This window comes from Artibeus jamaicensis, unplaced genomic scaffold, assembly GCF_021234435.1.
Source record: "Artibeus jamaicensis isolate MK-2021 breed Jamaican fruit bat unplaced genomic scaffold, CSHL_Jam_final scaffold_537, whole genome shotgun sequence".
In the NCBI taxonomy this organism is placed as follows: domain Eukaryota; kingdom Metazoa; phylum Chordata; class Mammalia; order Chiroptera; family Phyllostomidae; genus Artibeus; species Artibeus jamaicensis.
This window is the reverse complement of record NW_026522047.1, coordinates 18,375,568-18,393,240: the sequence shown is the minus strand read 5'-3', so window position 1 is coordinate 18,393,240 and position 17,673 is coordinate 18,375,568. Positions and strand designations below refer to the sequence as shown.

The 17,673-nt window shown below is 40.2% G+C and overlaps 1 protein-coding gene across 3 annotated transcripts in view; it reads right to left on the bottom strand.

Moving 5' to 3' along the window:
- The window catches only part of ARHGAP10 (Rho GTPase activating protein 10), a 246,072-nt gene that overhangs the window by 79,683 nt on the left and 148,716 nt on the right, over window positions 1–17,673 (bottom strand). For all 3 annotated transcript variants that reach the window (XM_037162342.2, XM_053658368.1, XM_053658369.1), the window contains 2 exons: window positions 11,604–11,691; window positions 4,063–4,121 (listed from right to left, as the gene is read on the bottom strand). In XM_037162342.2, coding sequence (XP_037018237.2) covers window positions 4,063–4,121; window positions 11,604–11,691 — 147 coding nt within the window. The remainder of the gene's footprint in view (window positions 1–4,062; window positions 4,122–11,603; window positions 11,692–17,673) is intronic.

Sequence of the window (17,673 nt, the reverse complement as noted above, 5' to 3'; positions counted from 1 at the left end):
GGTTCTTCTGTGGAAGATTCTATCTCCTTCGAAATGAGTGCATCAGGCTAAGATAGCTTGAAGCCATTAAGCATTCAATTCTTTTAGTTTCCGGTTTTCCTAGTCCTTCCCCACCAAGACCCTATCATTTTGTCTTGCTTTCCATGCATATTTACCAATGAGAACAGAACATTCTGGGTAGGCAAAAATCAGTGCCCTGGATCCTACAATAGTTAATAGTTTTCATTATAAATGACTGAAGGCGCTTGAGAATATGATTTTGCTTCCCATGTACCTTGACCCGAGCACACCAACACAAGTGTTCTGCTCTACGGGACTGAACTTCCCTGTGTGATGACATAGTAGGCGCGCAGCTTTAGCGGTCATTCTCAAACTAAATTTAACTTCAGTCCAATCCTGACAAGTCCACTTCTCACCAATATGATATATCAAGAAATGTGAGCCTGTGAGGCTAAGACACAGGCTCAAAGTCCTCAAAGGTGATAAACACCTTCTGCACATCCAGGTAGATGCTTTCCAGCTTTTCCTAGGTGGCTACAATCTTTTGCATTCCTGTGTAGACCAAGTAAGATTTTATATTCTCACAAAATACAGATATACACAAGTATATGTATGTATGTATATGCATGTGTGTGTGTGTATATATATCTCTGCCCCCCAGTTCCTGATTCAGAACTCCTAAAACCCTTATAAATAGGGTGAGCTCAAATAATCTTTTGTTCTAATATTTAGTCTTTGACCCTAGGTTTTGATCTCGAGCTACCAGGACCTCCATAATTTATTGAGTGACAGGAGTGTCTGACACCAGGCTCCTAAGTACCTTGGAATTTCCTGGGTGTTAAGAACATCTCTTGTTCTAATGAGGTGACTTTGGGTGGCCCTGAGACGGTCACCAGAAAGATCCAGCCATGATTAGCAGCTCGGGATTTTCGGCACCAACACCCCGCTCATTCTCCAGAGAGGAAAAAGGGGCTAGAAATAGAGTTAAAAATCCGTATCACCTACAAGATAAAGCTTCTATAAAACCCCAAAAGTAGGGGGTTTGGAGAGCTTCCAAGTGCGTGGACATACTTACATGCCAGGGAGGTGGGGCACCCCAACCACACAGGAACAGGAGTTCCTGAGCTCATGACCCTTCCAGCCTCACCCCATGTACTCCTGACCCGGCTGTGCATCTTCATCCCAGACACATCCTTTATTACGGAGTAAGCTGCTAAACTGAAGTCTGAATTTCCCTGAGCTCTATAAGGCTTTCTAGAAAACTACAAATCCAAGGGCAGATACGAGAACCCTGACTTCTAGCCGGTCGGAATTCCTGGGGACAACCTGAGACCTCTGACTGGTATCTGAAGTAGGGACAGTCTTGTGGGACTGTGACTTACGGGATCTGGTGCAAATCCTATGTAGCTACAGTCAGAACTGAACTAAACTGCAGGATACTCTGCTAGTGTTGCAGCACTGGCTGGTATGGAGGAGAAACCCGCACATTCAGTGACAAGAAGTGAAGTGCTGTGTGTGTGAGGAAAGGAGGAACACGAGTGGCTTTCCTCAACAGACGGCTTCTAGTCCGTTTCAGCAAATTCAGTTCATTCTCTCAGGTGAGAGTTTAGTGAACACTCTTAATTTTCTCTAAGGAAGAAAAAAATTTCATTTCCCGATGCATTCAACACTGAACAATACGTCAGTATTTCTTAACAATGAAAAATAAGAAAACCTTTTTCCTCTTGTGGTGACAATGCACAAACAAAATGCATCTTTGTATCATGCGCTTCAGAACTATTAACTCACAGATAACTCTACAGGGGAGAAACTGATGAGAGAAAATGAAGGACCCAAGGGACACCTCCTGCAGTCTTAGCAGGGATGGCCACAGAGACCACGGTGACACCAGAGAACAGTCAGAAATCACCGCACAGGGCGAACAAGCATCAAAAACCACCTTCCATGCTGCAGTGAGAGGTGGTTACAGAGACGGGCCACGCTTATAAATTTAGTGGTCAGCTAAGCTAACACACATTCAGCCAAACAAGGTAATCTCTGCCATCGTTAATGGAAAACCATAGTTTAACCACAGTCCCAGCTGTCCAATGATATTCAAAAAGAAACTGCCTCTGGCCACCTGACTCCTGTAACGGTTTTACTCAGTTCGTGAAACTACACATGCAGAGGATCCGCTCCCAGAGGAAAAGCGAGCACTGACAATGGCACTCCCAGGAGTCAGACAAAAAACTAAAATCTGCAGGACAAACGTGGGCCCCTAACATATGCCTGGTCAATACACGCCCTTCTTCGCATTAAATAAGGTAACCGCAGGTCCCATTCTGCCCGCAACTTGACTAAGGTGCAAACCTATGCCAGTAACGGCAGCAGTGACAGTATTTTGGGGGTACTGGGGGAACGGGCCTGTTACTCAACCTGGGGAGCCTCTGTTACAGCAAAGTCAGGCAGCACGGCGCAAGGCCCTGGTCTGGCAGGTGATGACACCTTTTGTATGTCAGTCTCTTCCACCCTGGTGTTCAAGGGCGGCCTCAACCAACTCCTTCGAGCTCATGCCCCACCCCTACTTGTAAATTCCTTCACTACCACGTGTAAATTCCTACCTCTTGGGAAGCCTTCCTCTGGTAAAATGCATCAGTATTAGAATTTCAACCACAGAGGCCTCAGTTACGAGGCATAATAGTGACACTCACTCGTGGTAATGTAAAACCTTATTCCACAGTCACTTTATCTTTCTCCAATTCTCAAAGGATCCTAGATTAAAACTGGCACTCTCCTGCTTTTTCCAGTCTCCAAGGCGAACAACATGAAACAATTGTCCTCCAAGCAGAGTTTAATTTTTCTCCCCCTCGTTTGCCAAAAATGCCACAGGGAAGAAATCAAAACAACTAAGCATTTGCTGGAGTTTCTGCCAAGGAAAACGTCTCCCATTTCCTTCATCCCACAGATTCTCTTTTAAGAAAAATCCTCTTCCACATAAAATCAAAAGTGCACAGATCCATATTTTTCCCCTTTTCTGAAAACCATTTGACATGCAGAGTCTGAGCGGCCTACACAGGGCTCCTCTCTGCAGCGCCGGGGAAACCTGCACGCTGGCCCGAGCAAGGACCTCACAGAAAGGTACCATTTACAGCAGTGTTCCGGCAGCAGTAACGCCGGACCCACAGGGACTGCTCTAAGTTTTCTGACAGACTGAACTATGGAATACATCCAAGGGAGAAAAAAATAAGAGGAAATGAAAACACAACTACAGCCACTGCCGGTGCACCTGTGAAAACCCAACTGCGGGTCTCAGCTAGTGGATCTGGGGCTGTGAATTTACACAGAGATGCCTGTAACCTGGCAAGGCCCTAACGTCTCTCAAACTTCATTCCTTAACTACTAAATGCCTAGGAGCAGGAAGCTCTAATGATTAAACACCATGTGTCAAACACAAAAACTGAGATGCACGATGAAACAGCAAACAAGATGACTTCGAATAAGTATGTGAGTCACCAAAAATGTCGTCAAAACTAAAATTCTACCGACAGTGGGCTTCTTCCATGTAACATTTTATTCATGTGATTCACTCTATCAAATACTATGTGGACTTCTGGCATTATCTCAAAATATTGTTTTCTGCCTTTAATTTTCAAATCTCTTTCCAGGGGAAGCCATTTCCAACCCGCTAATCTCTCCGAATCTGCTCATCTCCCTAACCTTCTGTGAGTTAAATATATCCATGTTCCCAGAGCATTCTGTTCAGCCCATTATTATATATCTGATGAGTAGTGGGAGGTGTGCCTTGACTCCTGAGCAGAAATTCTTTCACAGCTCCACATTCCTGGTATCTACCAGCGATCAGGATACAGCAGACAATGAATAACTGTGAGTGAATGAATGAATGAATGAATGAACCAACCATTTTTTTACCTTTTAAAAGGTGAAAGGAAACCCCAGATCTTCTAAAGTGAAATCTATTTTTGACACCAATCATGGTAATGAAGTCATTTGCACACGGAAAGAACAGCTCACACACACTATCGACCATAAACTTGTGCCTCTGCACCTCGGAGTGATACTTACTGACGGGCACAATGAAATCCCCATGCAGCTCGTAGGTCATGAGCGGCTCCGGGAGACTCCTGCAGGGAAGAACGACATGGCGTCACCAAGCAGCTCCACACAGGCCCACGCTCTCTGGGCTCGTTGTTGTAAGACACACATATTAAATATACTGTGTATTTCTTAGTAATGCATAAAACTCCCCCAGGGAATACTTTTATATATCAAAAGGATCCATAAATCAAATGGATTACTTTACTAAGAGCTATCTGTACCAGGCACTATCCCAGCTTAAGCAGCCACACATTCCTATCAGACTTAAGCACATGGCATTTCACATTTCATCTTGGAAGGTACCTTTACAAGCATCTGATTCATATACAAAACTTCCCTCCACACATTTACTTGCATTCCCTCCACACATTGCCATACATTCTATTCAACCAAATGTAAGCATATAATTTTGCAAATAGTCTCTAAAATATTAACTGAAAATATATAAAGACGAAGCAAACTCAAAGAAATCAAATTCTCTCTTCTTACATATCCCTATTATAAATGTATAAAACCCATGTTTGGCTTATGCTTGTGAAACAATAAAATACAGATATGAAGTGAAATTGAGGACAACTTCAAAAATACCCACATCATTATAATCTTCTACTAAAATAGATTACATAAATGGTAGTGTACTTTATCCTGTGGTCAACAGAATGCTGCAGCTCAACATGTACACGTAGTTAAAATCTTTTTAAAAACAACTCTATAAACATTAAAGAACACTTAGAAAAGTGTCAGTCTGGTCTACCTGTCCCATTTCTGGAGGGCAATCTGGCAAGATAGTAAAAATCTTTAAAATGTTTAAATCATGTAACCCAGAAATTCCTCTTCAAGTGCTTTAAAAAAAAAAACAAAGATACACACACACACACACACACACACACACACAGAGATTTAAAACACATTCAAAAGCCAACAAAAATGCCAGGAAATAAAGGATCATTTCATATTGTTAAAGAGGTCGAGTCATCAGCAAGATTGAACAATTCTAAGTGTTAATGGATCCAGTAACGGGAGCTTCGGAATGCACAGAGCAAAGCTGATGAAACCACAAGGAGAGAGAGAGAGAGAGAACAGTAACTGCAGCTGAGACTTAAATACCTCTCTGTCTCAATAACTGATAGAACAAGTAGACAGAAAATCAGAATACAGAAGAGCTGAACAAAGCGATCAACCAACCTCACCTAACAGGTATATCCTTCACATAATTGTCTTCCAGAGCACCTGGGACATTCATCAAGATAAACCATGTCTAGGACATGAAACCAATCTCAATAAATTGAACAGAATTCCACTTGTACAGGGTATTTCTCTGATGAGAACAAAAAAGGATTTTGAAATCAATGACAGAAATATATCTGGAAAAGCCCCAAGAAAATGAAATTAGGAAGTATTCTGAGCTAAATGCAGTATACCACATATTAGAATTTGAGGGTTGTTCATAAAGTAATATTTGGGGATAAATTTAAACTGCTAAATAGCTATATTATTACAAAAGAAGAAAAGTCTTGTATCAATTACTTTTTTCCTATCTTAGACAGAAAAAAAGGGGTCAATTAAACCCAAAATACGTAGAACAGAAAAAAGTAAAAATCACAGCATAAATCAGTGAAATAGAAACAAAAAACAGAAAATAATAAACTCAATTCTTTGAGATAATCAATAAAATTGATAAATTTAGCCATACTGACTAAGAAATAACACAGGGAAGTCACAAATTATCAATGTCAAGAATGGTAGAGACAGGTGCAGAATCACTACAGCCGCTAAAGGTATTACAAAGAAAACAAGAGAATGTGATGAACAGTTTGATGTTCACAAATTCAACAACTTAAATGGCCAAATGTCTTAAAAGACAAAAACTCCCAGATCGCTTCAGAAGAATTGGGAAAACCTAAGTAGTCCTATATCTATTAGAGAAAGTGAATTTGTAGTTTAAAATTTGCCAGTAAAAGAACTCTAGGCCCAGATGACTTCACTGGTGAGTTTTAGCAAAGAAAAAAAGAATACCAATTCTATACAAATTCTTCCAGAAAATATAAGAGGGAATACTTTCTGACTCATTCTTTGACATCAGCATTTCTGTCATTCTGAAATTAAGGGCATACAAAGAAAACTACAGACCAATATTGTGAATATACATGCAACTATTCTAAATAAAATGTTAGCAACTCAAACTCACAGAGATAAATATAAGGATAATACATCATAAGTTTACCACAAAAATGCTACACTGCCTTAATATTAAAACAAAATCAATGTAACTCTTCATACTAGCAAACTGAAAAAGAAAAATTCTATGATCATCTTGACAGGTGATTCAGGGGAGAAAAAATAGTTTTTCCCACAAATGGTTCTAGAACAACTGGACATCCATATTCATAAATGAACTTGGATCCACACCCCATATCTTCACAAAAATTAACTCAAAATAGACCGCAGATCTAAGTATAAAACCTCAAACTATAAAACTTCTAGAAGGAAATAGAAAACCTTTGTGCCTCTGAATTAGGGAAAGATTTCTTGAGACAGCACATAAAAAAATGATAAGCTGGATTTCATCAAAATTAAAAAGCATTTGAAAGATGCTATTAAGAGAATAAAAAGACAAACCACAAATAGAAGAAAACATTTGCAAAGTACGTTATCTGAGAAAGAATTTGTATCCAAAATATATAAAGGATGATCAAAACACCATAACAAGAAAAATAACCCAATCTTTTTATTGCATGAAAGGCACATACACCTATTACAAAAAAAATATAAACAGCAAATGAGCACATAAGAACGTTAATATTAATTAGTCATTATGAAAGCACAAATTTAAAAGTACAATGAGATACCACCATACAACTGTTAGAAAGGCTAAAATTAATAAGACTGATCATATCAAGAGTTGGCAAGGACGCAGAGAGAATGACAGTCTTCTACACTGTTGGTGGAAATGTAAACTAGTACAACTGCTTTCTGTAAAAGTTTGTCAGTTTACCAAAAAGTTAAACATACACCGACTGTAGAAGCCAGGCGTCGCGCAGACATTAGGGTTCGCCCGAGAGAAAGTAAAGCCTAGGCTCAAAGATGTGCACACGAAGTTTCTAGTAGATTCATTTTCAACAGCCAAAGCTACAAACAACCCAACTATCCATCAATAGGTGAATAAAGTTCTTTAAAAATTGGTGTGTATCCATACAACAGAGCCAATAAAACACTAGCTAGCAATAAGAAGAACTATGCTACAACATAGACTAATCTCTAATTATGCTGTGTGAAAGAAGCCAGATTTGAAATAAAAATATAACCACAATATTCCATTTATGTGACATTATAGCAAATATAGAATTTTTTATATCATGACAGAAAGCAGACTAGTGGTTGCTTAGGAATAAGGAAGTGAAGAGAGCTGGTGAGAGCGAGGAATTTCCGAGGGGCAAGAGGAAATGGGATGGGGGCAGCAGGGGTGGATGAGAGGGTTGCTATTTTGATTATGACAATGACTTCACAGATACACATACATGCCACACACCAATGCACACTATACATATGGACAGCCTAGTGCATGCCGTTTACACTTCAATAACTGTTTAAAAACAAAATAGATGCCAACATATATTTACAGGTTATGATCCTTACATACAACTTATAACGGTGCGTACATGCACACAAAGACACACACGCACAATGACAAGTGTTGACAGTGAAACTGATGCACTTAGAACTCTACTGAAGAGAACAGTTCTCTTATTTCCTCTCTTCTCCCCTTCACCCTCTCCATTGTCATTTAAAGGTAAAAAAATTAAATCGAGTACACCACTGACTAAATAAAGAAAAAGGAGTAAACTTTGAGGGATTTTTTTGTTTTAAAATATGGAAAAGCAAGAAGTATGCCAAGAAGGAAAACTGTTATTAGGCAAAGAATGAAAGAGAAGGGTGCTGAAAGTGGGAAAATGAGGCACTCACAAACACCACCGAGGGAACTTCTTTCTCAATAAAAATGAATTTATATCTAAATGTCTTCTATAAGCTTCTCATCACCATATGTCTGCTAGGCAATGCAGCATGAAGAATAAGCATTAGATACGGCTAATGTTAGGGAGGCAGTAATAAAAATGACAAGTTCCCCATAGAAAATGTATTATCCTGAGTCACCGTATCTCTCAACTTCCCAACCCGATGTGTTTTCAAGCTACAGCTCTTGGCCACCCGTTGGGATCTGCCTGAGAATATAAATCATAACATTTACCTATGCTGGCAATTTCTTCCCCCAAAGTCCCATCCCAATTTGCAGGCTTTAAAAGTTTCCTCGAGGTAAAATCATTTTACTGAAAGCATCACAAAACAGTTCGTTGTCCTGTCACATGGGAAACTGTTGTAACGAATGCACTACTGGAAATCAAAATTATGGTCTGGATAGGAAATCAATCAGAGGGCTGGTATTCAGCCTTCTTAAAGCACTGAAAGTTTTAAAAAATTGCCTCAAGTCAGTAGAAAAGAGGGAGATGCCACACATTCGAGGTCTATTCAGAAAGTATCCAGCCACATACTGTGAAAAAGAGACTTTTACTGAAGAAGATACAAAAAACATTATACACAGGACAGTAATGTCTCAGTCCCCTTCAAAGTAGGTACCTTAAACCTCACACATTTCTCCCGATAGCCATCAGCTGCCCAGGTGTATTTTCCTGAATCTCATCAACATCCTGGAATCTCTTCCCTTTCAAAGGTGAGTTTCGTTTTGGGAAAAGCCAGAAGTCACACGGTGCCATATCTGGTCTCCAAAGGGGCTGAGTTACCTGGGTGATTTGATGTGTCGCAAAAAAATTGCACAAGATGTGATGCATGAGTGGGCATGGTGTCATGATCAAGCTTCTAATCACCAGCTGCCTATAGCTGAGGCCTTCTGAACTATCCAGATGTTTTCCATGGAGGAATGTTCAAGCTTAATGAAATATTTAATGCAGATTCGTTGCTCTTCTTGCTTAGTCATTTTGAATGTGACAGCCACACAGTACACATGCTCACGCAACGGCGTCCACTGACCCCACCGACAAGTACAGTGAAGTTGTCATTGTTCACACATGCACATTCCAGTCCACTCTCCTTGGCTGCCAAGTTACATCAATGTCATGCAAACCATTCTCGTTATATTAACAATGACTGCATTTTCTTCCAGACAGACCTTGCATGTCTGCTGTACCTGTTTTTCTTTCTTTTAGACCCTGGAGGTTTTGCTTCTTGTTTTAGTTTGGTGCTTGGGGGGTGGTTGGTTACTTCCCTCTACTACTTCCAGCCTCCCATCCCATTAGGTGACCGAGTATCTGCAGAATTCAAGGGCAATGGTAAGAAAAGCTGTCTGCAGCTTTGGGCCATGGTTCCTTAAGTGGCAGCTGGGATTCCACACTGGGCAGGCTGGCACTGGGGCCATGCTCTGGACCATCACACTTCTTATGCTGAAAGAAATGCATCTGCTTGGACCCAACTGGGTAGTCAGAATGGAGGTACAGAAAAACTCAGTTCTCTCCCCTTGGGCGCATCGTCAGAAAGTGTCAATTAAATCCTAATCACTGCATTTTCAGTAGCTAAAAATAACATAGGGGAAAAGAACAGCAAAGCCTTTCAAACCTTCCAAGTCATCTGCCATTTTATGATCATTACTTTATCACATTCAGGCAGAAGGTGTTATGTGGCTATATATGTCTTATAACTTCCCTCCTAACATCTCATAATGTTTTGTAAGCAATGTTTAACAGTGGAATTCCACAGGATGCAACAGCGTAATGAGACAAAAAGGCAACACTACACCAGGAGCAATAAGAAAACTAGCTGCACAGAGTATCGAGACAATTTGAACTGATTCTCCTCACAAGGAAAAAACAACAACAAAAAAGGAGTGGGAAAACACACAGATTTACTAGGAAAGAACCGATTTCTGTCCTTGATTTCCCACCAACACCTGAATGCCCTTGGTCAACTCCCCTACCTGTACTAGGTATAAGCTTCCTCCTAGAGCGGCAGCACCCTTTGTTAGTCAGTACCTTTTGCCATCCCTTATACTTTTATACCCCTCACCCCGTCTTTCCAACACGCATCTAAAACAGGCTCACTCAACCTCAGCTCCATCGACATTCTGGACATCTGGGGGAGGAAAATGGGCTCTCTCATACACCACAGGTCCATTTCTGGCCTCCACTCATTACACGCCAGTAGCGCCTTCTTGCCTGCAACTGTGCCAACCAAGATGTCTACAGATATTGCCAAGTATCCCCTGGGTCGGGGCGCAAAACCCTCCCCAGTGGAGCACCACTGCTCTCATATCTGGGGTAAAGCTCTCGATGCTGGGGATTCTGCAAAGAACATGCCACGCGAGATGTCTGTCTTCAGGAAGCTCACGTTCTAATCCCAGGGCGGGGACTGACAAGGTTCGCTTTTACTGCAATCCTCAACGAAACCACTTAGGTGCTCTCAGTGGCAAGCTAGACATAAGCATGTAGATTTAGCCTGAATTGTACCCCTTAATAGTTTGAGAATGATAATGTGAATGACGATGATGATGATGTACTTCCTACTTAAAGAAAAAGTTAAAACAGTAACTGATACTATCTTGCTTAAATACTTGAAAATATGTAAAACACACCTGAACCCACTGACATACCAGAATTTGTTAAAGAAGTGGAACAGCCAGAAACACAGCCCCCCCCCCGCAGTGTAAAAACATGAAGAACACAGCACCACTATGATGCAGTCTTGCAATGAATAAATAAACATTCTTGTAATAAATGACTTTAACCTATACCTAATTAAGCCTATAGATTTAACTAATAGTTTTCATAAAATATGATAGGTAAAGAACCATGTTAAAAGATAAGGATATAAAATACAGCCATAACCAAAAAGCAGAAAATTCTATTTTAAAAACTGACCCAGGTTCATCACCAAAAAATGCTGGGGGCTGAGGAGTGGGGCACAGAGGAGAGAGACTCCTTTGTTTTTTAGAGAAAAGTTAATGAGTCACAGAAATGCTGAGCCTTTTCTATTTCTAGCCAGAATTTTTGTAATAAATAGAAAATTTATGTTCATCTTAAAACTTGAATAAGTAAATATATTTTCAAATAGCTTTGTATCCCTTTTATCATTTAAGCCTTTACGTTCAAATGGTTTCAATTTTAAGCTTTAAAAAAAAATCTCCATTTTAGCCAAAAACCTAAATGAAAGATCCAGTGGATGCGACAGCACTCCTCCTCATTGTCTGGCAGAGTTTACTCCCTGAACAGTTACAACAGACATCTATTCAAATCCTGTCTGCTGCCCCCAACTCCGTCCTGCTGCAATTTACCGATGTTCACCTGCTTCACCCACTTGCTGGGACGTTGTCAGACGCCTCATAAACATTCTCCTTTTAAGAAGGTTTAACTTGACTACTCGGATCGATGGGCAGAGTCGGCGTCTGCTGTGTATTAAATATCCAAATCATCCATACGTCCCTTCTGTGGCTGAGAGGAGCTTACCTCAAATACTGTTTCAGGGCACTTGTTATTGTCTTCACTTCCCAATCTATGGAATTCTCCAGGTCCAATTCATTGCATGTTTTTACATCTAGCGAGCAAGCAAAAAAAAAAAAAAGTATATTAAAACCTCGAATATTCAAAGGCTCTCTTGACTGACTCACAAAGCTTTCATTTACAAGTGGCCAAACCACAAATAATTAATTCTGTGGTTTCCTATGCAAACATTATACTCAATTTCTTATAAGACTGTAAGCCATGATCTATTACCAGACATTTCTAGCACTTCAGAAAATCAGTAGTGGAAAATCAAAATTAAGCTATAAGGGCCGGGCTGAGAGTAGGGAAGAACTGGACATAGGGTAGCATTTCGGTATTCCCCACTGCAAAGTATGGAGACCTATCATGATTATTACCATTAATAACATTACTATTGCAGGTGCTACTCAGTAGCCATGGCTTAGAGAATGTGGCACGTTCGGTGCCCGTGCATTTTCGGTGGTTCGGGTGGCACTGTTGCTATCACGGAGTTATGAGAGGGCAAACACACAGCCTTGTTAATGGCAAAATGATTACATATTAGAACAGCAAAAGGCCAGTGGGAAGAAAGGATGAGTTTGGTCCCACACATCTAAGATTTGTACTTATCATATTAGGCATCTTTCTAAAGATTAATATACAAAATGGAAAAATGGTGACACATGAACTTAAAAAGTCACTTATGAGTAATCTTTCCCATTAACATTAGAATTTACACACTCATCCAGGAAATATTTATTGGAAGCCTCTGTGTAACCCTTCTGATGTTCATTCTAAATTAAACTAGTTTTCTTTTGTCCTGAAAGTGTGTTAATGGTGTGTTTTTCCAAATGGCTTTTCAAATAGCTAGGAAGCTCCGAAGACCTGGGACTTCATAAAAAAGAAAGAGGAGGAGGAAGAGAAGGAGAAGAGAGAGAAGGAGGGAAGGGGAGGAGGAGGAAGAGAAGGAGAAGAGAGAGAAGGAGGGAGGGAAGGAGGCGGACAGGGAGGGAGGGGACCAATCCTGAAAAGGAAAAGGTCAGTGCAGGATGGTGAGGAAGGCAAGCCCTCTGAGTAGGGTAGCATCTCTGATTCTGGGAAGGCTGGGCTACCACAGGGCACCAGGGCAGACTGCAGCACTGGAAACGTGAACCCGGCTGAAATTCCTGCTGGAGCTCTAACCACCACCCCACCCCACCCCACCCCACCCCACCCCAGTCACTTCCAAACCAATCTGAACTCCAGGCTCTCGTCTGCACAAAGGAGGTCATGTAAAAGCTCTCAGGGAGCATTAAATCAGGGATGTATCCAGATTCCCACAAATTATTAAACCAGTAGGCAATTACCACAGCTGAAAGTATCAGCATTCAGTGGTAGAACAACCTCAAAGGAAGGGAACAGCCAATGGATTATAATGAGTAATACCAAACAATCAATTTAAACTTGCCTGCTTTTCTACAACCCCATCACACATAGGAGAGAAGAAGAGATTCATGGAGGAGACATTATTTCTCCCCTCACTCCAGAATGTCTCAACTAAGACCAGGAAAAAACCTAGTTGTGTTGGGGTTTTTCCTCCTCCCTTACACTGCATTTGTCTATCCCAGGAAGGAAACATCATGTTAGTATTTCCTCTTTAAAAGCACTAAAAAGCACAATCTGTCAAACTGGGACCACCACATTATGTCACACACGCCACCAAAAAAGTTTCAGGCTTGGGTATGAGACAGGATGGATGGCAGCTGAGTGTTACTCTCAAACTTTTTGGAAATCGAGTAAAACAGGAAGTGATGGTTATTTCATGGCCATAACATCATGCATATGAAGTCAATTACTCAAAAGTCTGGAGACTTTTTAAAGCATTTCAACAGTTCTTGATTACAGCAACTGACAGCAATATGCAATAAACTACAACAATGGCAACTGACACTGATTACATTTTGATCAGTTCTGCAATTCAAAACTCATTTGTTGCTAAGCTTGTCAGACAAGCCACAGGTATATGCAAGAAATCAAATTAAGCACCCTGATTAAAGGCACAATCCTTTATAACTGGGACTAAATAATTCTGTTCTGAAGGCTTTGCCAGCCAATTACTTCACTAACTGAATATTCTCTCTCATTAAATCAATTATTTAAATCTCATTTCAACACACAAGTCAGATAACATTTTCAATCAACTTGCTTCCAACAAATCACCATTTTTAAATCCTTCTAATGGAAAGGCTTCTAAATGAAATCTTTTCTTTTCAGCTTTCTACCAAATTACCGTTTCATGTTTTGAGAATCATATTTTTTTCAATGTAAAAAACAAAGCTATCCTTTGAATTCACAAAATAAAAAAGTAACTGTTACATCAGAAGCTAATAACTGCATTGTGACTACGGTACCAATCCTCCAATAAATTTCACTGTTTTCAAGTCAGTCAATCATCCATGGGAGTTTTTCGTTTTGTTTTGTTTTGTTTTGTTTTGTTTTGTTTTGTTTACAATCAATGGATGTACTGGGACTAGGTAAATTTGTTTATACTCATTTGGGGTTCAATCTTAAAATGCATTTGACTGTTCAACCTCAATATGTATCCTATCATAAATAAGGTAAAAAATGTACTTCCTTTCTGACCAAGAGAAACCACTTCATGGATTACCTAAAAATTAAAATTAACAAGCACAGATGCAAACAACTGACTTTTTATTTGGGTTAAAGTTTCATAATTTTGTAACTTGCCAGGGGTCATTTTCTTGAAACAGGACATTTTCAGCCCAATCTAGAGGCAAGTGTTGGCACTGACCTGGTCTCATTTTAAAGAACTTAGAAAGCACAGTGACTAAGTGAATTTTGAAAATGAATTTTTTCAGCTGTTTTCTTTTTCACCAATCTACGTGAAAAGGTTCTCTTACAAAGCAAACACGGTAATATTTTAAAAGTAAAACACTTCTAAATTAGTTTTATTTGTTCTCTATGGTTCTCTGTCTAAATCTGAAACCATCCAAACTTTTTTGCAAATCAGGTTTATTTAGAAGCAACCACCACATCCACCAGCCACATCAGCTACTATCACATTTTCTCTCACGCTCCCCTCCCCTGCTCTGACGTTTTCGTTCTGAAGTGGGGAAAAGGAAGAATACATGAAACTCTAACTCGTTTCAGTTCTAAACAACCAATAACTATAGTAATTTACCTGCTACATTCGCACCCCATCAACTAAAAACATGACTCACCTCAAAACAACGCGTCTAATATTTCTCCCTGCCTTCCCCAACTGCTAAATCTGAATCTCTAAAAACAAACAAAAACCCAAAAACTTTTAGGAGACCATGCATGCCCTCTGTTGGAGCCACAGGGGAAGGAAAGGACCCGTGAAGGGAAAGAAGGCAACTGCTCACTTAAACATCTACTTTAGGAAGTGGGTCCCGGGGAAAGCAGGAGGCAACTGAAAACCGTGCAGGCCACTGCCTCCTGCTCCCAGGAGAGAAGACAACTAAGGCGGCACACGATTCTCATCACCACGGGGAGGAGGGCGGCTGCCCACTCCTTCCCCTGGCCTGCAAGGGTACTAACAACTTGACTGTTTGGAAGACTCGAGAGGACTTTCTAAGGTCACCTGCCATCAGTATGACTCACTGGCAGCCAGAGGGGAGAGAAGAAAGGGGTGAGGAGGAGGGGGGAGAAGGGGAGGATGAAGGGAAGGAAGAAGAAGAGAAACATTTTTATTTTATTCTTAAATGTAGAGAGAAAAACACTCCATTAAAGGTAACGGGTGAAGAAAACATGCAAGATTTGAGCAGACATCCTTTCTTTAGAAATCATCCAAATTTTACACATGAGTATTTAAAGAATACTTAAAATATTTTATATAAAAACAGCAATAATTGAAAATATACCAAAGTAAATAATTAACTCTCAAGAATTAAAGAGAACTAAGTAAAGTAAATGGAAGCTCTTCTCAAAAAATATAAAATGGCTTGGAACATTTTCTCAGATATTTAAAATTAGATATTTTTATTTTGTACAAAGAAAGGCGCATTGCAAACAAAAGAGGCTTTGAAAAGATTCAAGTTTGAAATAAACATTACCTGCAGAAGAGTAATTTTTAAAACACAAATGCACAGTACCACAAATGAGCAAAACTATCAGAATTAATTATCTGATTAATTCACAGTAAGAGGGGAGAAATACGGATTGGTTTAAACACAAAGCTAAACATCTGGTGAACTCGCTCAATTTCTTTCTCTTTAAAATGATGTAGAAAGATGGGAAAAGTTGGAAAGATTATCTATGGGATAGGGTACACATGACTACTCAAACTCTAACATCTCTTTTTTTTTGGAAGAAATATAAATTATTTCCATTTGAACACCTACTGAATCAGGATGAACGTAAAGAAATATCTTAAGGAAATCTTAAATTTATTAAGCGAATAAATATATTTTGTTAAGAGCTAAAGTTTGCATTCATAACAAAGCAATAAGAAAATGATACTAATGCTAATCAAAGTCCAGTCTGTGGTTGATATTACCGGCTAGGAATTATTAACAAAGTAAAACAATGTATCTTGTATAGCCCCTTTAAATAAATACTCACTAAAAAACTAACAAGCCAGCATCTTTCCCTCACGTCAGTTCTCTAACTTCCCATCTGCAGAGTGTCACTGAAGGCACAGCGTTTCCCTCGTAAGTGCCATAACCAGGGCTGTGTCACCCTTGGGTCCTGGGTGTCTCTACTCTGAGTTCCGTGGGAAGAGAAAGCAGTTCTACGGGTCATGAACTGCTGAGGGATTGGATATTTTTAAAACATCTCAGAAGGTAAGGACTGCCAATGAGATATTTTCCAGGAGCAGAGGAAACAATCCTCTGAGTTCAAGGATGCAGATCGTGTGGGATTTTATGAGTAAGAACAAATTTGGGGACAATTTCACACTTCAAGGTGACCACAAGAGACACCCTGTTCCAGTCACCCTTGAGCATGAACAAGGAGATAATAAAAATAACGCTAGGGTCCTTAGGACCAATTCATCGCCACAGGGCACGGCACTAGGCCAAAACCTCCCTCTCCAATATCACAGACTCCCAGTTCTAATCATCATAACACCATCTTGGGAAGCAAAGAAGTGTTTCTAATTTTAAAATTAACTAAAAGCAGATGCTATAGTTCCATTAAATGCTTCCAGCTGCTACTGAACCACTGGCAACCGAAGTCTACTTTGTTTGGAGACCACGGATGGTAAGGAGGAAAATCTGACTGTCCGCATTGCACACCCAGGTTAAACCAGAGAGGCAGAAAGTAAAAACAGCTCATGAGAGTGAATGTATTCTAATAAGGCTCTGTAACTGATGATGGGCATTTTTTTCCTGTGGTTAATAGCCTTAAAAAAAAAAGGCTGTTGCTTATTAAATCCTTAATTCAAATAACAGCCAAACAAGCAATCCTATCTGTCACATCTCAGTTGATTTTATTCATCTTGGTTTCTGCTTCCAGAAAATGAGTCTTTGCTAAAACACTCTAAGATGCAGACTCGTTTAAATGCAGCGACAGTACACCTGAGGGCATTGTTAATGTTGATTAGTTAAAGTAAGATGTCAAATTAATTAACATTTAGCAAGGTCATAATGACACACAGGCCCTCAAGCCTGACGACTCATCACCACTTCCCCAGAGGCAGCCTGCTCTGGGCTGGGGAAGGAAGTGAGGCGCCTTACAGGTGGCACCGAACTGACGGCCGCGTGCAATGGAAAAGCGCTGTGTCATTCACAGAATGTCTAGGGTAATGAAATGAATTCACTTTCTGGCTTCCTCCAGCTCGCGGTGCCAAAGAACACAGTGTTATCGGCGCAGATGGAGCGGGCATGGTTCTGGAGAAGAGCCTGCTGCGAACTACAAACAAGCCCCTGTGAATACCAATGCATCCCCGAGAACCAGACTCTTGCTGTCAAATGACAGTTTTGGAAGTGCCATAAAAATGAGCGAGTCCCAATTGGTCTTGTCCAATCAAATGTTCTGTCGAGACTCTGGACAGTCAATTTGGAAGCCACACAAATCACAGCTGGCTGCTGCT